General features: G+C 39.1%; 1 protein-coding gene across 2 annotated transcripts; it reads left to right on the top strand.

Moving 5' to 3' along the window:
- Nucleotides 1–4,856: 4,856 nt before the first annotated feature.
- Nucleotides 4,857–20,696, top strand: NPM1 (nucleophosmin 1). Of its 2 annotated transcripts, XM_027084312.1 has the most exons (11): nt 4,861–5,053; nt 7,087–7,166; nt 7,656–7,775; nt 8,108–8,201; nt 8,763–8,869; nt 8,969–9,036; nt 13,458–13,515; nt 13,868–13,951; nt 14,798–14,899; nt 17,027–17,101; nt 20,340–20,696. In XM_027084312.1, the coding sequence occupies exons 1-11, from the start codon at nt 4,996–4,998 to the stop codon at nt 20,376–20,378; spliced, it is 885 nt and encodes a 294-aa protein (XP_026940113.1). In that variant the 5' UTR covers nt 4,861–4,995; the 3' UTR covers nt 20,379–20,696. The 2 variants fall into 2 exon arrangements, with proteins under 2 accessions (XP_026940115.1, XP_026940113.1); XM_027084314.1 differs by lacking the exons at nt 17,027–17,101; nt 20,340–20,696 and adding an exon at nt 15,934–16,270 and having other exon boundaries at nt 4,857–5,053.
- Nucleotides 20,697–21,957: the final 1,261 nt, after the last annotated feature.

Raw genomic sequence — 21,957 nt, 5'->3', positions numbered from 1 at the left:
ATGTGCACCCTGACACAACATGAGGTATTCTACGCACCTATGTGTGAAGTGTTCTTGTCAAGAAAGTGAACATGACCTTGGTGAAGCCGCTACATCAGAACTGTCCAACACAAATTTCTGCAATGATGGAAATGTTTTTGTGTGCTATCCAATACTACATCTAATACCATAGCCATTAGCCAATAGCCACTTAGCTATTAAGCACTTAACCTGTGAGACTGAGAAATTGACTTTTAAATTTTAGTTAATTTTAATTACAGTAAGTCCCCTACAAACAAGTTCCCTTCTGAGAGCATGTTTGTAAGTCCAATTTGTTTGTAAGTCCAACAGTGTTAGCCTAGGTACCCAACTAACACAATCGGCTATATAGTACTGTAGTGTAATAGGTTTATAATACTTTTCACACAAATGATACATTAAAAAAACACAAAACATAAAGAAAGCATTTTTAATCTTACAGTACCTTGAAAAGTACAGTAGTACAGTACAACAGCTGGCGCCTCTTAGCTGTACCAGCTACATCACCTCTGCTTTTACGCTTGTTTCTGGACATCCTGGGCTTGAAATAAAGATACTGTACTACTGTACTCTATACAGTAAAGTACACAAAAGCACAACCACTTGTAGAGGATGCAGACACATGACAATGTACGTGAAACACGTGAACTAACGTGACTGGACATGTGAACACAGTTCGCATCTTTGAAAGTTTGCAACTTGAAGTTCATATGTAGGGGACTTACTGAAATTTAAATTTAAGTAGCCACATGTAGTTAGTGGCAACCACACTTGACAGAGCAGCTGTAGGTCTACTAATTTATAGAAAGGATAGGGGATAAAGGGACACGTTAAATGATAACACATCTCAGTGTGTAACGTGTAGACCTTGTTTGGATCCTTATTCAAACAAACCAAACATAAGAGACAACTGGGGAAATCTGAACTGGATAATTCATAATATTAGGAATTATTTAAAATTTTTACTTGTATCAATGATATTATGTTTAAGCTTTAAAAAATTGTTCTTTCTCCAAGATTCATACTTTAGTATATAAGATGAAAATGTATATGTCTGGGATTTTCTTTAAAGAATCCATCAGAGGGACTCCCCTGGTGGCACAGTGGTTAAGAATCCATCTGCCAATGCAGGGGGCATGGGTTTGAGCCCTGGTCTGGGAAGATCCCACATGCCGCGGAGCAACTAAGGCCGTGTGCCACAACTACTGTGCCTGCGCTCTAGAGCCCGCGAGCCACAACTACTGAAGCCCTAGAGCCCGTGCTCTGCAACAAGCGAAGCCACCACAATGAGAAGCCCGCACACTGCAATGAAGAGTAGCCCCTGCTCGCTGCAACTAGGGAAAGCCCACGCGCAGTAACGAAGACCCAATGCAGCCAAAAATATAAATACATAAATAAATAAATAAGTAAATTTATTTTTTAAAAAAAGAATCCAGCGGAGGTGGAGGGGGAAGGGTGGTGGGAGGGTATACATGAAACAAGATTAGCTATATGTTGATAACTGTTGAAGCTTGGTGTTGGGTATATGGTGTTCATCATCATATTCTTTCTATTTCTGTGCATGTTTGAAAATTTCCATCGCAGAATGTGTTAACAAATGAAGAGATAAATAAAACCTAGAATTAAAAGAATAGTATATATTTTATCCTATGGAATATTATACAACTCCTAAAAAGAATTTAATGGGCCTCTATATATTATACCATGGAAAGAAGGCTAAACCACATGAGATGAAGGGAAGTTGCATAACAATTACTATGGTCTGAATGTTTGTATCCCCTACCCCAAATTCATGTTGAAATCTTAAGCCCCAATAGTAATAATATTAGTAGGTGGGGCCTTTGGGAAGTGATTAGGTCATGAAGGTGGAGCCCTTGTGAATGGGATTAGTGCTTCTATGAGATTCTGCAGAGCTCCCCCTAGCCCTTTCCAACGATGTGAGGATACAGTAAGAGGTTTGCAACCTGGAAGAGAGTCTTCACTTGACCATTCTGGCAGTCTGATCTTGGACTACCAGCCTCCAGAATTGTGAGAAATAAATTTCTGTTGTGTATAAGCTACCCAGTGTTTTTTGATAGCAGTCTGAATGGACTAAGACAGCAATATAGAAAGTATGATCCTATTTATATAAACAGTAAAAAGATGCATTTATATGTACATATATTTGTAAGTAAATACCTGCCCTTTAACGTAGAAGTCCATTTCTTAGAACATATTTACAAAATTATTTTTAGACATCCAAAAGGATATATGTACAGATACTTAACTGTAGTGGTCTGCTTGGGCTGCCATAACGAAATACCACAGACTGGGTGGCTTAAACAACCAAAATTTCTCACAGTTTTGGAGGCTGGGAAGTCCAAGATGAAAGTCAGTGGATTCGACTCCTGGTGAGGGCTTTCTTCTGGCTTGCAGATGGCCTCCTTCTCACTATGTCTTCACACAGTGGAGAGAGAGAAAGCTCTGGTGTGTCTCTTCCTCTTCTTATAAGGGCCCTAGCTTATAGATTAAGGCCCATCCTTGTGACCTCATTTAACCTTTATCACCTTTTCCATGTTCTATCTCCAAACAGTCACATTGAAAATTAGGTTTTCAACTATGATTTTGGGGGGAACACAAATATTCAGTCCATAACATTTACGAAAGCATTATTTCTTATAGCAAAATTATGGAGACAATTTTTGTGTCCATCTATGGAGAAATGGATAGTTAAATTATAACATATCCATATTATGACTAGTTTGGACAAATGTCCAAAATATATTTTTGAGTATAAAAAGCAAGTTGAACAATATATGAATCACACACATTAAAAAAATACCCAAAAAACTCCCTAACTACATAATCCATCCCCCCCCCACCCCCGTTACATATAGTCTGGAAGTATAGTCATTCAACTACTAACAGTGATTAACCTTAGGGAATAGGAATGGGGATATGAAAAGAGGGGCATTTAACTTTTTCACTTGTATAAGCCTAAATACTTCTAATTTATTTAAAAGATAATGGGCATTCATTACATTTGTAAATCTGAAAAATGCAAAAAGTGGTTTTTTAAACCACTTGATTCCATGAGATATCTAAGTGCCTGAAATATTAAAACAGCAAACGTGTTTATATAACATGAGCTATGCCTCTCAAATGATTGCGGCACTGTGCAGAGCTGCATCGAATAATCATGGTCCAGAATCCAGAAACATATTACAAAGTAGTCCCAACTTTTACTTGCATGGGCTCAAAGAACATTAGCCCCTTCTCCACTATCCTGTAGCTCCTCTCTTGAGACTTTCTCATTCTAAACGTCTAAATCCTCCTCAGCCACAGTCCTGTCCTCTTTTTTTTATCAGCCTTCCTCAGTTCCTTTAAATAGATATCCTTGCAAGACTCAATTTTTCTCTAGCAATCGGTCACACTCTGCGTTTTAAAAGATCCAAGAACCAGGCTGGTGAAGACTTTTCTTCAATTGGGGGAAGGGAAAAGGTGAGGAACAGCTTAGTCTATTCACATATTGCAAGCATTGATTTCTCCAAATTCAGAACTGTCATTCTGTTAACTAATAATTGGGTCATGTGTATTATGGTTTATCTCAGGTAGATTGTATTCGGGTAGGGAATTACTGTCACTATTTTTATTCCTTACAGTACTTCTTTAATTTATTGTTTGGGCCATTGATGTAAAAAAGATACCTAGGGGAATCCTGGGCACCAGGGCCCCGGGGCTGCGGTTGGGGGAGGGATGGTCCTCAGTTTGTCAAAGTGTAGCTTAAGTTGCTCATTTCCAGGCTCACTTCCAAATAGTCTAATTAAGGTTTATGCATTTCTTACAAGTCATATGCCTTCTTTACAGGTCAGAACATTCTTAGAAATCCTGAGGATTCAGAACTGCACTGCCTTAGACACTGGACCCTCATATAATCCTCTGAGCTCTTTCAGTTGGATGTTAGTATTCGACTTCGAACTAGAGAACCCTGTCTATAATCACTTCATCTGTTTGGGCACCTTCCTAGCGGTCCGTTTCCTTGTCTGCAAAGCGGGGATAGTCGTGTGTGCCTCACAGGACGTTATGTGGGGACATGTTGTGGCTATATAGCCCTGTTAAAACCTTCTGTCTGGAGAAATCACCCAGGCTTGGTTCCTGCCCTGCTCATGTGGAAGAGGCCGACTTAGTCCCCTTTTGTCCCCAAATGACATAATGAGGAAGGATTTCAACTTCGAAGATGTTTGCTCAGAAACGACAGAACGATAAAAACAGAGTTGAATAAGTCTGGCCAGCAACTACATCTTTTCTCTCCAACAGATAATACTGCGTACGGTCCACTGTCTCTGGCACCTCAAGCTTTAACTTTGAGGAAACAATGAATTCTGCGCCCAGGCCTTCAGGCGAGTCAAAAAACCCGAAGTGGTTATGCTTGTTTGGAGGCCTGCGAGGCACGAGGAGACGGAGAAAGGTGAATCGAGCTGCTCTCTGACTCACAACTGGCTCGCCCTCCGTACCTAACACAGCTAACTGTTACCGTCGCCATTTTGCAGGGTGGGCTGCGCAGTCTCCTCTAGCAAGGCCCGCGCGCCTGAGCCGGAGAGGACGTGGAAGGCTAGAAGGCGGGGAACGCGCGCTACCGGGGGTAAGCACGCGTGCGCACAGGCGGCGGCTGCGGCGGAGGGGTGGGGCCGGGGTACGAGTGCGCGTGCTCGGTGGGAGCCCGCGAAGTACCTGGAGGAGGTGGGGGACGAGGTAGAAAGGAGTGAGGTTGAAGAGCGCTTGCGCGAGAGGGCGACCGTGCGGGGAGGGGGGCTCCGGAGCACAGGCGCGGAGACGGGACTTAAGGAGGTCTCGCGAGATCTCCAGGTTGCTATATATGTGCGCAGGGAGCCCGCGTCCTTTCCCTGGTCTGATTCCGTCCTGCGTGACTGTTCCTTCGAACGGTAGTCTTTTATCTCCGTCCGCTTTCTCTCCCACCGAAGTGCGTGCCACCAACCCATGGAAGATTCGATGGACATGGACATGAGCCCCCTGAGGCCCCAGAACTATCTTTTCGGTAACTGCTGGGGGGTTGGAGCGAGGCCGAGCAGGGCCTGCAGGCTTTGGTGGGGGGGCGGGATCCCACTGAGGCCTGGGTTAGCGAGGAAAGCTAAGCAGGCTGGAGGCCTGAGGGAGTGGGAAGCGAGCAGACGGGGTCCTGCCGCCTACAGGATGGGGACCCAGGAGGGGCGAGCCGGAAGCACGGAGGGGGGTGGGAAGGAGGGGCGGCCTGAAGGCTGAGGCGTCAGCGGTCCGAGGCCCAGGGCCTGAGGTAACGTGGAACCGACCGGCTGAGGGTTCGGCCGTTACGCGGGGCCCATGGTGGAGCTCCGGGCACAATTATTTTCTGGGGTTTTGTGAGTTGGTAGGCTTCTCATTCCGGGCGGGTGCCTGAGGCTGAGCTCCGCGTTGGTGGTGTAGGAGGTTTTGTGGGTTCGTGGTGTGAGGAGGCTTGGGCCTCCTTTCTGGACGAGAGGAACAATTGAGCATGGCGTTGTCCTCAGGCCTCAGGGTCAGGAGCTCTCGACCGAGCTTCGGCCCCGGTGCCTCGGCTGGTTGCTGGGGGCAAGGGAGGTGCGACCCGGCCCGGCCCGGCGTGAGGAGGCCGCGACCGCTGGGGAGCACGTGGTTGCCACGTGGTTGGGGGAAGGAGGGGGGTGTGGGCGCTGCATCCGGGGCTCACTGGTGTCTTGTCACCCCCGGGCCTGGGGTCCTGGGGCTTCATTGAGGCTGGTGGGCCGGAAATGTTAGGTGAAGTGGTTGGTAGCTCCAGGACTCTTGGAAGTCTTTTGTTCGGTGCTTAACATCTATGCTGGTAGTTCTCATTTAGAGAATCCTCTTTCTGTTTCACTGCGTCCACCTCGCAGAGGAGGTACTGCCGCTCAGAGAACCGAAGTGGCTTAACGAAGGTTGCACTTGTAGGAAGAGACTACATCTAACCCCATGACCCTTGCCTCCAGATCTGATGCATTACAAATGATTTGGGGTGGGGGCTGGCGGAGGCCAGAATTACAATTAAACTTGTAATTCTATGCCAGGGTTTTGGAATTTCCCCCCTCGAGCACACCAAGTACCATACTAAGGGGCCTTCGTTGGTTTTTCAGTCTCACTAAACTGAATTGTTGAAGCCTTTGTGTCAGGCTTTAGTTTAAAGTAAGTGCAAATCCTGCCCCAAATTAATTTTGTTTCCTTATATACTATGCTGAGATTTGTTAATTGAGCAATAACAGTTAAGCATCTATTCCAGTAACTATTAGGTGACAACTAAATGGGACTATTTAAATTAAATAAAGTTTAATTCTGATGGTATTTAAGACAATTTGCTTTTTCATGAATGGTAGTAGTAACATGCACTATGCATTAAGGCTTTTATTTCTAGCATTTTGAAAAGCTGGCGTTTCTGATCAGTTTACATCAAAATTTATATCAAAATTTTTGTGTTAACTCTTGCTATTGGAAGTATCCCTAGGATATTTCTATTGTCTTAAACATAATTTCTGAACAGAATTTAATGTACATCATTTCTGTTACTTCGAAGATGGAATGTTGACCCCTGTAATGAGTTTTAGTTCTTTTACATTTGTAGTTTTTCTGTTGTAAATGCAAGCTGTTGATGTAGGTGTTTGTGTAACCATTGTCATTTCTAAATTTGGCACCTGGGAGTTTTGGTAGGTAATTCAACTTCAAAATAATATATATATATATAATATATATATATATAAAATATATATGGGATTTTATCAACATTGTATGTTAGGGTTGGTTTCAGTTCTAGGTTTACTAAATTTTTGATTCTGTTTCTACATGAGAATAGTAGTATAGTTGAGCATAAAATAATGTAGTGGGAAGTGGAATTTATAAAGCTCTGTATGGATGTTATTTGATGTTTATATTTTGTGTTCAAGAAATCCAGGAAGAGGTACTTCTGCCTTGCCTTTTGGTAGCTAGAATAGTAAAAATTAGTTCACAAGTTAACTTTTTGGTTACACACACTGAATTTTTAGTGTTATTTTTCTCCTTGTTATAGTTGAATTTTTTCTTCATTTACAGGTTGTGAACTAAAGGCCGACAAAGATTATCACTTTAAGGTGGATAATGATGAAAATGAGCACCAGTTATCTTTAAGAACGGTACTTAAACTTTTCAAAATAAACTACTTAACATTTGATTTCAGTCTCTTAGTTCCTATTCGTGTGGATTAATACTTACTTTACAGCAGTATTTTTCTTTCCTTATTTATGTTCTTCGCTTCTACAGTTGTATTAAAATGCCCTTCAGGGTAGTGATAAATATAAATCTTATTTGTTCTCCACAGACACTAGCCTATAGCCTACTACTTAACTTCTAGGTGGCCAGTAAAAGGTGGTTTGTACTTAGGCATGGGTGATGACATAAACATCTTTGTCATCAAATGCATTTTTATGTAATTGTTAAGATTTACCAAATATGAGAAATTGTCAAAGTCACATAAAACTTGAAAACAACATTGTGCTCAAGTCAGTTTCCCATCAGTGGTAATAATGAAAGGTTTATAATTGTTCTGATTTTTTAAAACAACTGGTTGGGGGGGTTGTAAAATGGTGGAAACTTAAGTTGAAGTACTGTTCTTCTATTCACAGGTCAGTTTAGGGGCTGGTGCAAAGGATGAATTGCACATTGTCGAAGCAGAGGCAATGAATTATGAAGGCAGTCCAATTAAAGTAACACTGGCAACTTTGAAAATGTCTGTGCAGCCAACGGTAAGGGCACATTTACACTTTGGATTTTATGTCAAATTCTGATTCTGTTGCCTTAAGGTGAGTGTCATTTAGGTTACAAGGAGATTGGGGAATTTGGTTTGGTTTTTTCCTAGTAGTCACAGCTGCATATTCTGTCACTGGTGTTGACTGATCATCGTGGTGGTAGCTGCTTGTTTATCAGAGGTGGAAAAAACAGGTTCACTGATTTGTTCATTTGGCTTATGGGTTTGCTTGTTCAGAAACATTTTTAAGTTATGAACAGATTTTATACCTAACATGTAACCATTTTTTTCCCCCACAATATTTAGTGATTTATAATTTCTTCTTTTTAGGTTTCCCTTGGGGGCTTTGAAATAACACCACCTGTGGTCTTACGGTTGAAGTGTGGTTCAGGGCCTGTGCATATTAGCGGACAGCACTTAGTAGGTATGTTATTTTTATGTTATGATGCTTATTTTTAATGCAGTTACTTTGTTCCCAATTTGGACTTTATAAAGTATGCTTAGTTCTAGTACGGCTGTCTGTAATAGGTTCAAGTGGGAATCTAGGGGCTTCCCTGGTGGCGCAGTGGTTGAGAGTCCGCCTGCCGATGCAGGAGACACGGGTTCGTGCCCCGGTCAGGGAAGATCCCACATGCTGTGGAGCGGCTAGGCCCACGAGCCTGCGTGTCCGGAGCCTGTGCTCCGCAATGGGAGAGGCCACAACAGTGAGAGGCCCGCATACCACCAAAAAAAAAAAAAGAGAGAGAGAGAATCTAGTAATTTATAACCAGAAGAGCCTGGTGTTTTGCATGTAAAACCTAGTAATGAGTATTAGTCCACCAAATTCCTTTTAAAAAATTTTGTTCTTTTTTTTTTTATTTTTACTGTTTTTCTAATAGAATCTGAGTTTTAAAATACTCATTACTGTGTCTTATCAGTGCCCTTTTTTCTGAGTTCTTGCTGTTGGTTGAATTTTAATAGTGGCTAATAAAGAATTTTACTTTAGCTGTGGAGGAAGATGCAGAGTCAGAAGATGAAGAGGAGGAGGATGTGAAGCTCCTAAGTATATCTGGAAAGCGTTCTGCCCCTGGAAGTGGTAGCAAGGTTCCACAGGTACAGATGCAATTTACTATACATAATTTATTCTGGCCTTTAGTTTGGTAGTTTGGATTAGTACTTACTTACGAGTGTGTGTCCAATTATTTTTTTAAGAAAAAAGTAAAACTTGCTGCTGATGAAGATGAAGATGATGATGATGATGACGACGATGATGATGAAGAGTAAGTAGTATGCCCTTAGAAACCTGACATTGTTGTATGGGGGGTTATAAAAACGATTTACCAAAATCATGATTAGTGGTTGTCAGTTTGTGTTAAATGAGCTGAGTTAAAGGATGGAATATGCAGCACTTCCCAGATGTATTTGACTAGGTGCCTTTTTTCTGAGGAGGTTTAGTAGACACATTACTGTATGCTAAGTCTGTATTTTACGCTGAACAGTTTATAATAAATGGGTTGGGCATAAAGAGAATCTGAATAGTTCCAGCTATATTCATTTTGTAAGTTGTCACTTGAGGATTTTTTTTCCCCACAAAGGATTTTGGCATATGGTTGTCCTGGTCCTTATGAGAAAATTAGATTCTAAAAGAGAATAGGATTTTGCTGGAGAACTTAAAATTTGGTTGTAAACAAGATTTGATATGTTTGTTAAACTAGGTCAGATTATGGTAAAGTTACAAACACGCTATGAAATAAAATGCTCCTCATAATTAGTCTTTCCTATATGCAGCCATATCAGAAATTTATTAATATTGAATTTTTAATTGCTTGTCAGCTTTGTTCTTGAGTTCTCAGGTTGGTCCAATATATATTTACTGAAAACAATTGAAATGGAATCTAAGACTCTGAGAGAACATGCACTAATTTGATGATCAGATCTGCAAAGTAGGTTTTCAGTGACCTCAACTAGCCAAGCTGGTAGCCCTTTAAAAAGGCCTTTGAGCATGACAGTGGAAGCAGAAAATAGGAAAGAGTTGAATGCTTAAAAAATTCAGGGGGCTTCCCTGGTGGCACAGTGGTTGGGAGTCCACCTGCCAATGCAGGGGACACGGGTTCGTGCCCCTGTCTGGGAGGATCCCACATGCCGCGGAGTGGCTGGGCCCGTGAGCCATGGCCGCTGAGCCTGTGCGTCTGGAGCCTATGCTCCGCAAAGGGAGAGGCCACAACAGTGAGAGGCCCGCATACCACACACACACACACAAAATTCAAAATTACCTGCATGTTAAACTTATAAACAAACTCAATATAGTTGGTGTTTGTTACTATTTGACTATGCCTGAGCTTTGGAAGATTTCCTGTCTTTAAAATGGGGATAATTTCTGATGTAACTACAGTGTAAATAGTTTACGTTCATGTCTTCCATGTCTTCTCTAAGCTGTCTTTTAAGTTAGGTGGTGAGGGAGGAATGAAAAGTGTAGATGGTGACAAGGTCCAAATCGGTAAGTTTTCATAAAAGGGAAAAAAGGGTAGTCAGATACATGTATAAGTAGAGGCAGTTAATGGATCCCTTGAGGATAACAAGTCTTAGAAGATTCCATTGGTTAGGGGGCAATGAAAACGTTAAGAGGAGCCCCAAGGTTTGTTAGTTAAAAGTAGTTATTATGTGGAAATTGTAAGCCATAATCCAAGAAGGCTTGGAACCCACAAAATAAAAGGCAGATCAGTTGGTTCTGTTCTGGGGATGGAAGGGGTATGGTATGGGGTTGGTTGACTGCTGTTGATGTAAGCAAGAAAAGCTGAAGACCATGTAGTACATTAAAAGTTAGTATGACCAACACAACATTGTTAATCAACTATACTTCAATATAAAATAAAAAGTTAAAAAAAAAGTTAGTATGGCTTACAGATACATCCTGGGTGGATTATTCTGGGTGGCCAGGGAGCTATAAGGGGTGACTTAGGAGGACAGTTTTTAGGGGGCCCTGAAAATGTTAGGCGTTCAAGCATGGCTGGCATGGGGCCCCCGTGGGGCCAGAGTGGCCATTCCCCAAGTGGCTCATGGTTATGGCTGGGTCCTGGGGCAGCATGGGCTGTGCTTTCTTACAAGTTCAGTGTTGTTTCCACAGGGGCCAGATCAGGTGAGGGGGTGGTGGAGAGTGTTCCTTGTTTTTCATTGAGGTGGCAATGGGATTTGCCTAGGTGCCACCCAGGAAAATATCTGTTACTTAAAAAATAAAGGGTGGTTCTCCATAAACACCCTTTTCCCCTATTTTATTAGGGAATATCCTAATAAAACTGCTTACAGTAGTGGTTTTATAGAAACCATTGTCATCTTTTTTTTAGTGTGGGGTAGCCCATGCAGGTATTGGGTGCTAGGGCCAAAATTGACAAATCACTGTTAAAAATTACTTAAAAGACGTTATATGCCTTTAAATATATACTACATGGTATTTTATCCAGTTAACATAGCAGATTTTTTACCCCTGTATTGGAAAGAAGTGTTTCTTTGGTTGCACATGGGTGAAGTTACTCCTGTTTTTTATTTAGACTATGTAGTGTGGAAGAGAAACCATTTTGGCCAGTATATAATGTTTGGTTTGTGAAGTAATTACAATTTAAACCAATTCCACCATTTGCTGATTCGTACTTATTCGTGGACTTCTCCAGTGATTGGATTTTTTCCCCCCAAAAAAATCCTCCATTTAGAATGTACAGTTTGGTGCTTTATAGTGTATATGCACAGTTGTGCAGCCAATTTCAGAACATTTCATCACCTCAGAAAGAAACTATGCTATAACCCCTCATCTTCCCCAGCTCTAGTCAACCACTAATGTACTTTTTGTATTTTATATATTTGCCTGTTTTGGATATTTCATATAAATGGAATCATACAATATGTGCTCTTTTGTGGCTGGTTTGTTTAACTTATCACAATGTTTTGTGGGTTTTTTTTTTTGCGGTACGAGGGCCTCTCACTGTTGTGGCCTCTCCCGTTGCAGAGCACAGGCTCCGGATGTGCAGGCTCAGTGGCCATGGCTCACGGGCCCAGCCACTCCGCGGCATGTGGGATCTTCCCGGACCGGGGCACGAACCCGTGTCCCCTGCATCGGCAGGCGGACTCTCAACCACTGTGCCACCAGGGAAGCCCTATCACGGTGTTTAAGATTCATCCTTGTAGCATGTAGCAGTACTTTTACTCGTTTTGTATTATTGAACTGTAAGAACTTTTTATATATTTTGGAAACAAATCCCTTATCAGGTAGAATTTACAAACATTTTCTCCCATTCCATGGGTTGTCTTTATACTCTGTTGGTGGTCCTTTACAGAAAAACTTAAATTTCATAAAGTTTGGTTTATTTCTTTTATTGTTTTCGGTGTCAGACCTAAGAAACCATTGCCAAATCTTCAAAAAGTTTTATAGTTTCCGCTCTTACCTTTTATCCGTTTTGAATTGATTTTTGTATCTATTGTGAGGTAGGAGGCAGTTTTATTTTTTTTTTTTGATTGTGGATATCCAGTAGTCCCAGCACCATTTGTGAAAGACTTTTCCCCATTGAATGGTCTTTGCCCCCTTTTTGAAAATAGTTACCATAAATGTATATTTACTTTTGGACTCTTCAGTTCCATGTCTATCCTTCCGCCGGTGAAACATTATTCTGATTTCTGTTGCTTTGTACTTTTTATAGATTTTAGTTTGTAATTACTTAATGTGAATGCTTCACCTTTGTTCTTTTTCAAGATTGATTTTGGCTACTTTGGGTTCCTAGAGTTTCAGTGTGAGTTTTAGGATCAGTTTCTATGGAGATACCAGCTAGGATTCTTTTAGGGGTTGTGTTAAATCTGTAGATTAATTTGGAGAGTTGCCACCTTAATATTTACTGGTCCATGAATTTGGAATGTTTCTATTTATTTTAATTTCTTTAAATAACTTCATTTTCAAAAATTTATTTTCAGTTGTAAAAAACATAACACCATATTTCCCATCTTAACTGTTTTTTAAGTGTGCAGTTCAGTAGCGTTAATCATAATCACATTGTTGTGTAACATCTCAAGCTCATCTAGTTACACTGAAAACCATAACCGTTGAACAAAAAGTCCCCATTTCCACCTCTCCCCTGCCAGCCACCAGTCTACTTTTGGTTTCTATAAAGACTGATTCCTTTAGATACCTCATATAAGTGGAATCATACAGTATTTGTCTTTTGTGACTGTTCTTTCACTTAGCATAATGTCCTTAAGGTTCATCCATGTGCTACATTTGAGGATTTCCCTAAGACTGCATATTCCCTGATATATATACGTATATGACATTTTCCCTACAATTTGTTGATGAACATTTGGGTTGCTGCTTTTTTGGGAGTGGGGGGCGGGTTGGCTCACACCGTGCTGCATGCGGGATCTCTTAGTTCCCCAACCAGGGATTGAACCTGTGCCCCGCTGCAGTGGAAGTGCGGAGTCCTGACCACTGGACTGCCAGGGAATTCCCTGGGTTGCTTCTACCACTTGGTAATTGTGAATAATGTTGCAGTGAAAATGAATTTGTGTTCAAGATTGTGCTGTCAGTTCTTTTGTCAACCCACAAAAGTTTGAAAGCTCTTCATGCTTTGAATGACTAAACTTGTAGGTTCATCCACTTTCTGGATAAGCTTTCTAGATTTGTTGAGTGCATTGAATCAGTAATAAGGACTTATTTCATTTGTAGTGATGATGATGATGACTTTGATGATGAGGAAGCTGAAGAAAAAGCTCCAGTAAAGAAAGTAAGTAAGATACAGTAGTATAAGATTATCAGAAATAGCTAATAACAAAATGATGGGAATTTTTGCCATTGGCTTGTTTTGTGGTTATTGAAAATTGTCTTAGGAGAAGATGATCTCATACTTCAAATTTTTCTTGAGTAGGGCTATCCTGGAAACTTTTCTAATAGTGGGGAATTATCTATTTTCTTTATATAGCCTTCTGTCTGTTTGTTAACCCTTTTGTAATCTTTTGTCGAAATGGTTTTCTCTTAGCCTGACTGCTGCTTTTGCCATGGTTTGGGGCAGTTTCATTTGTACTAATATGTCTGTTATGTAGGGAGGGGCATTGACTAAGATTAATTTGTAATTGCAGTCTGTACGAGATACTCCAGCCAAAAATGCACAAAAATCAAACCAGAATGGAAAAGACTCAAAACCATCAACACCAAGATCAAAAGTAAGTGGTAACATACAAATACAAGCTCCATTGAAGTAGTTAGGTTCTTCTGTGGAAGAATCTACTTTTAAAAATTTGGTAGGTCTTTGGAGAACGCCTGTAGCTGGTGTCGAAGAGCTAAGATGTGATTATTTTATTGGTAATCACTGTCATATAGTTAGACAGTTGACCCTTGAACAACATAGGTTTAAACTGCATGGGTCCATTTATCACAGTTTTTTTTTTTTTTTGTAAATGCTACAGTACTGCATATCCACGTTTGGTTGAATCTGGATGCAGAGGAACCACAGATGTGGAGGGCCGACAAGTTATACACAGATTTTTGGCCACGTGGAGGGCTGGCGTCACCTGTTGACATTCAAGGGTCAACTGTATATTGCCATGGCTTTCTAATGGGGGAGAAAGCCGACAAAGATTTTTATTGTGGTACAAACAGTTGTGTCATATAAGGGTTCTTGCTTGTTGAAAGGTATGTTTATCGCATAGTGCAGTTTCTGGTGCTGGCCGCATGTTGGGAGATTATCATTTAAATGCTATGGAATGGGCCCCAGGCATCAAGCTGCGGTAACTTTGTTGCTTCATTCTTGGGGACCTTCTGGTTTCTTTTTTTGATAATATACTTTAAGTGTAGAACTGACCTTGTGTTGAATATAAATGCAGGCTCAGACTATTTCCTATTCCTTTCTTAAGCAATAATTTAAAAATAATTGTTGAGACATGAATTCATTTAACTCAATTCTGGTGTATACTTGTTTTTACAAAGGACTGTAAGAATTGTGTTGAGAAAATCCAGGTAGAGTGGGTCTTAAGAGTTCTTATGATGTTAAAATTCGCCTTTTTTCCCAGGGTCAAGAATCCTTCAAAAAACAGGAAAAAACTCCTAAAACACCGAAAGGACCTAGCTCTGTAGAAGACATTAAAGCAAAAATGCAAGCAAGTATAGAAAAAGTGAGTAAAATTGTCTTCCTTAAAGGAACTAAATTGGTAATTTTACCTTTTTGGGGTTTAGAACAGGACTCTTCCTCATTTTTTATAGTTAATATACTTGCCCTTGTGTGAAATTATCTCAAAAATGAATTACTAGTTACTTACATTAATTTATAGTCTCTGTTGATTTTTTTGCATATTTGAAGTGACATATGCTTTATTTTCCATTATAAAAGGAATACAAGTAAGTTGATTGTAAGATATATTCTTACCTTAGATGTTAAAATGAGAGCATTTCCCTTCACCTGTTCTGGTCATGAGATGCCACAGTACCAGCAGAGGGCGTTTGAGTCTTCTAAAATTGCAAACAGCTAGAAAAGTAGTCTTTGGCCGCTTGGTGTTGTAGTTTTAAAAAAAATTACTTGTGTTTGACTGTAGTCAGAAACATTCTTCAACAAATTGAGTCATTTCTATTTGCCATTTGCACCAAGATGTCACCAGGCAATACGTGTGGTAATATCTTGAATTCTTGAGTGACTAACGTGTTTACATTTAGTCTCCTTTTGTCTTAGTGGAAATGTGTGAAAAGAGGATTAGCTTTTGTCCTACTTGCCTTGCTTGATTTGGGGTGAGGGGGATGCACTTAGTAAACTTTAGTGAACTCTGGAGTATGGAGTAATTGGTTTTAATGCCTTGAAACACATTTGAGAGAAACTTTAAAATTCTGTGAATATTCTCAGACCCCAATTATTGAGAATAAATGCGGGATGGTGAGGAAAAGTTACTGACTCCCTTTCCCTATGTTTTTTCTGTGCTCTCTAGGTTCTACATGGCTTCGTAGATTTCCTTTCATTGGGCAGTTATGAGTCAGTTGGAAAACTAACATTTTAGAACCAGAATGTATTTCTTGATTTTGCTTTAGTACTACTGTAAACCTTTTAGCCTTCCTGGTATCGCTGCTTTATTTTTATCCCTTGCGTACCGTTCTAAAATGACATTTTAGATACCCCTCCCCCTAATTTTAATATGGTCCTATCTCCTTGGTTTAATTGCAGGCGCATTGAACAATCCTGGGCACTACTGGTAAATTAAGCCCAAAGATGGGGAGAGAGGAAAAGGAGAGACAAATATAGTCCAAACTGAGTATCATCAACAATCCAGACTGAAGTCTTCTATTTTAACTCAATCCCCTTTCCTGTTTTGCCACCCACCCATGCCCCCCTTCCAGGCTGGAAGCAATCTCTTGATCTCCTAAAACACTTTCTTTTGACTGCTGTGATCCAGTGAACCTTATACTTTGCTTTCTATTCCTTGTGCATTTGCCTCACCTCTTTGACCGTATTTTAATCACCTTTGTATCTCCCTAGCTGCTCAATAAATATTTGAATCAAATAAGAATGTATGTGACAATAATTTAAAAGTGTAAATTATAGTGAGGTTTATTTTCTAGGTGATGAGGCAGTTAAGTATCTTACACCATACCTGAAGCCTTCTTGATCCTTTTAAAATGCACAGAAGATTCAGGTTACAAGGAAAATCAAAATTCAGTTATCAAAATAGGAAACAAAAGTGAAAAAATTAGTGTGTTAAGGTAATTCCAGAGCAGAGATAAGTATAAACATTTCAAGATTTTTGAAAATATTTGGTGACATATACTTTGAAAATAATTTGGTGTTACTACTATTGTGCTTTCTTCCCTGTGTCCATAATTGAAAGGAATGGCGAAGTTTAGAGTTTAGTGAAATGTATTTGGTCCTGGGTGGTAGAGGATGGTGATAAAGCCGACTTGTTAGATAAATACAGTAGGCAGTCAAGTTGATGGTTGAGTTCCTGAAGAATCACAAGCATAGCTTATACTTCGTGTTTTTAGAGTGGCTGGGTGGGGGCAGGGAATTTGAAACTTGGACAAACCTTATTCAGTATGAGAGTACTTCTGGAAGACCTAGGTCCTAATATGTTATACAAACATGTCTTTCTAGGCCTAAAAAAGGATTTATTCAGTATTAAAATGAAGGAGTTGAAGAGACAAGGAATGAATCACAATGATCCATATAATAAACAGCACTCAAATCTTTGAGGAATTTCTAACAATCTCCCTCAAAAACAATGTTTCTATACTTACCCTTAATAATGCTTTTGTCTCAATAGGGTGGTTCCCTTCCCAAAGTGGAAGCCAAATTCATCAATTATGTGAAGAATTGTTTCCGGATGACTGACCAGGAGGTAACTGAACTTTGTTGGAGACATGATCAAATCCAAAATTTTTATTGTGACTTATTATGGCTATTTGTTTAGTCTCTTTAGGTGTTGGCTTCTTTTAAAATGTTCCTAACCACAGACAATACTTCAGATTAAATACATGGAAACTCTTAAGAATTTAGTTGGCAGAGACTGAGGAGATAACTTTTTTAGTACATTTTTCCCAGCTTTTATATAGTTGGTAAATTATCTCTTGGTTACTGAACTCAGTTTTGCTTTTGGTACTATGTTGGCTAAGGAAATGAGCTGCGGTTTTCCTTGCTGCTCCATTTGGCTACTTGGGTCAGTCTGTTCTTTGCTTTCTTGTGAGTTGGCAGAGATGATTTTCTCCATAGATGTTATGAGAAGCACATTTTGCTGAAATCAACCGAAGTGTAAAATCAGTTGAGTTAGATCTTGTATTTCTTAATGTGAAGAAGGTATTTTGTCAATAGAAGAAAATTTTTATTTTCTAAATAAATATTCTATTTATTCTAAAAATAAATTTATTTTTACTGTCTTATTTATAGTTGCTGACTCGCAGATTATAAAGGAAAATGTAAAAGCAGTTACACAGGGTTGCTAGGCATCATGTACATACAGGACATATTCTGTGTTTAATGGTTTTTGTCAGTGCTCCCTAAGTCTCCTGTATTCAGCTTTCTTCAATAAATTAAATTTGTTATTTAGAGATCTTTTTCTACCACAGTATTTAGTACTTAAATCACTTAAAATGGCAGCACTATTTTTCTCAGTTTGAAACCCTTTCAGTGGTTTAATACTCTTTACTTGTTTATTGTGAATTCAGCCTTCCTTGTTGTGGTCACGAGATGACCAGTTTCAATCTTTTCGATTCTTTTCGTTGCTATTCTGTTTTTGTGTATATTTGAATCCCAAAAAGCCAGTGTAAATTATGTGAATTTTCTGCGGACATTGAGTAAACGTAAAAGTCCTTTTAAAACTATGCAGTGTGTAATTGTCAATTCAGTATTGAAAATGGTAGAAAGTGAGATATATAAACCATCATCTATAACAGGTAAGCATAAGAGATATATAATTTTTTCAGCTAATACCAAAGGAAGTGGTAAAATAAAATTTTTGATTAAGAAAAATTCACGTGAAGATAAAGTAACTAAAGTTGCAAGGGCCTTCCAAACAGCGTAACATCAGTCTTGCAGCTGAAAATGACTGAATTCACTGCTATCAGAAATATTTTCTGACTTAAAAACTGAAAGCTGTTTTCAAGTGCCAGGATGAAATTTCTGCAATAATAAAAAATATATCTCAGTTTACTATTATGAAATTATCAAAACACTGAATATGTCACATTTTTATGGCATAGCTGCAGATGTAAGTAATCACAATGTGTAAAATACCTTCCCATTACTTGTGCAGTTTATCTTCTGCAAAAGAGTTGTTTATGAGGATTTGGCTAATAAAATCCAGATGGAACCTGAGAAATAATAGCAAATTTTTGCAGAAACTCTTGAATTTAAAGAGTTAATGAAAAAAATTGTACTGCCTTTTGTGGAAAGACTACAGATAAAAACCTTGCTGAATGTTTATATAAAGGTGCAAGCAGTATTTACTCGAAGTTGAAGCAAAACATGATGTATTCGAAGGTGTTTTCTGTCCCATTCAATATTCTATATAATACGTAAGTCAAGTAGCATCTGGCTTTTTTTTTTTTTTTTACATTAGAGTGTCATGAAAATGTTCTTCAGTATTTGTATTCAACGTAATGATCAGCGAATGACTGATATTTGTTGACATGGTATTCAGTTCTCTTGCATTTGAAATCCAATGGCTGTGTTTAAAAACAGTATTTAAGAAAATCCTATTTATTTGAAGCACTGAAACACTTTGAAGAAAAGGCCCCCAAAGTTCTTTTAAATAATCCATTGAGTGAAACCTGCTTATTTAAATGTCTCTTCAGCAGTAGGACCACGTAAATTAAAAGAAGAGAAAAGTCATTGAAGTTCTCCATTGCTTTAAAAGAACTTGTTGAATCCTTTGAACAGTTGACAAAAACATCAAGACTTTTTTTTTTTAAGAGGCATTATTCATGAATAGGAAAAGAAACACCAACTTGAAGTAGATAATTAATACTGCACTTACATGATTGTCATTTGAAATGTTTTTTATCACTTGAAGATTTTGGCTCTTTTACATGGATGTTACTAAATACCAGCATGAGAACAAGTAGAATGAATTATATGTTGAAGAGGGATGTAGAAATTGATGAGGGATCTCTTCTTTTTGGTCATTGGACAATATTTTTTTATTTTAATTTTTATTTTTTATTATTATTTTTTTTGCGGTACGCGGGCCTCTCACTGCTGTGGTCTCTCCCGTTGCGGAGCACAGGCTCCGGACATGCAGGCTCAGCGGCCATGGCTCACGGGCCCAGCCACTCACAGCATGTGGGATCTTCCCAGACCGGGGCACGAGCCCGTGTCCCCTGCGTCCGCAGGCGACTCAACCACTGTGCCACCAGGGAAGACCTGGATAATATTTTAAATCATTAGACTTGAAGAATGGAAAAGCAAGTTAGTCATGGAAGATGGTGTTCTGTGTTTCAGCAAACCAGAAGAGCTTGTCTGAGTAGCTAATATGGCAGAACATGTTAAATGTATATAGTGTCTCATAATGCTAATGCTAGTATGTGTTCTTATTAATGAAATAATTTGGATGTGACCACTGTATAAACTTAAAATGTAAACAAAATATAAGACTGTAATTAAGGAATTTTATTATGCAAAATAAGGAACTGTTGATCCCACATCATCAGGGAAATATAACTAGAGGTAAAAAAAGATGTAACTTTGGTATATTTATATAGTTTATTTCAGATAAGTGTACTTACTTTTATGTGTGCCGTGTACAGGTGCATGTTTTTCTCTAAATCTGGCAGCCTGAAAGCAGATAACATGGAGGCAACATTGGCCTAAATATCTAAGTTGTTAAATGTATATTAGTATAAAAGTGATTTTGCATACAAAAATCACATGATTTTATGCCTGAATCGAAGTATTTGAAATTAAATTATGCCTAAGTATAAATTTCCTTGAAATCAGTTCTTAATTATCTAGAGTGAACCTTTTTGGTGGTAGAATGAAAAATAGATATGTTGAATTGTACAGAGACGTGGTTTAATTTATTGGTGTGTATGAAGTGTTGTGGTTTTTTAACCACATTTCTTTTCTCTTTTTTTTTTTTCCAGGCTATTCAAGATCTCTGGCAGTGGAGGAAGTCTCTTTAAGAAAATAGTTTAAACAGTTTGTTAAAATTTTCCGTCTTATTTCATTTCTGTAACAGTTGATATCTGGCTGTCCTTTTTATAATGCAGAGTGAGAACTTTCCCTACCGTGTCTGATAAATGTTGTCCAGGTTCCATTGCCAAGAATGTGTTGTCCAAAATGCCTGTTTAGTTTTTAAAGATGGAACTCCACCCTTTGCTTGGTTTTAAGTATGTATGGAATGTTATGATAGGACATAGTAGTAGTGGTGGTCAGACAAATGGAAATGGTGGGGAGACAAAAATATACATGTGAAATAAACTCAGTATTTTAATACAGTAGCACTGTTTCTCTTTCTGTTATCCTCTTTGTACTTTGTCAAAGAAATACGTGTACATAGTAAAAGTGTCAAATAGTATTCCAAAATCTCTAAAATAGTATCCTGCCCTACCCCTCCAAATAGTTCTGCTTCTCAGAGTTAACCAATCTATTTTTCATCAAGAGGGCTTAGTGCTTTTACCTTACCACCTCTTGATAATAGTTAATTATAATCAAATGTTCATCAGACCTTCTTATCCACCTATCCTAGCCTTTTCACTCCCAAAGAAAATCTGGCATGTTAAATAGCCTGCAGCAGCCTTTCTCAACCTGGGTTCTTTATCTGAACCAGAACACAAAATTATTTCTGTGACTATTTTCTTAATTTATCCAAAATAGTACATATTTGAGATCCATAGGGGAAGTTAATTTATTGCATGTGGTGGTTATGTGAGGACATTCAGGGACTAAACCTTGGGACCCCTTCATCTGTTAGACCAGGATTCAATTGCATGATGGTCAGGGCTAGATTCCTGTTCTGCTTGTTTTGCTGTGGTATATCCTCCAGTAGTTTCCCAATAGATGGGGGAAGTATTCTGATTTTTTTTGCATACCTGAAAACATCTTGATTTTTGACATCAAATTACATGCTGCCTTGTAAGCCGAATCTTTTTCTCTGAATTTTGGGTGTGAGCTGCCTTTGTTGGCCTAGTCTATTCCATTTTTGTGTATTCTTTGTATATGACCGGTTTTTTTGAGAGCTAATTAAGATTGCTTTATTGCTGGTGTTCTGGAATTTTATGTGTCTTGTAGACTTGTTCTTGGGCCCTGGGTGGACGGTGGGTCTGTTCTCCAGAGATGCAGTTCTCTGGTCTGGGCCTTTTACTGGGGAGATTTTACCCTTCTACTTAACTCCCATCCATCCTTAGGCCTTCTGTTTGACTCTCTTGGATGTTTTTCTTCATTCCTTTTTGTTTAAACTTTAGGAGAGAGACTTTATTTTCTGTCTTCAAATTTGTGTTGCTTTTATTTTTTTTAACTTCCAAATGCTCTTGCTTGGTTCTTGGGATGCAGTATGTAGAGTCTGAAGAAACTTTTTCTCATTCCTTGCATTGTTTACTTGTTTCCCTCCCGCACCAGCCTGTTTATTTTATCTTTTATATTGATTAGGAGGGTGATACTTGTTGACTGGGCTCTAGTTTCAGATATTTTGATGGGGGTCTGCAGGTTTTAAGCCTTTCTATTTCTGGGGTGGTTTTCCAGAGTAAACTAGTTTTGGAGGGT

Source organism: Aethalodelphis obliquidens, unplaced genomic scaffold (assembly GCF_003676395.1).
Source record: "Aethalodelphis obliquidens isolate GAN/ISIS:26980383/991018 unplaced genomic scaffold, ASM367639v1 scaffold52, whole genome shotgun sequence".
NCBI classification, from domain to species: Eukaryota; Metazoa; Chordata; class Mammalia; order Artiodactyla; family Delphinidae; genus Aethalodelphis; species Aethalodelphis obliquidens.
This window is presented reverse-complemented; position numbering and strand designations above follow the sequence as displayed.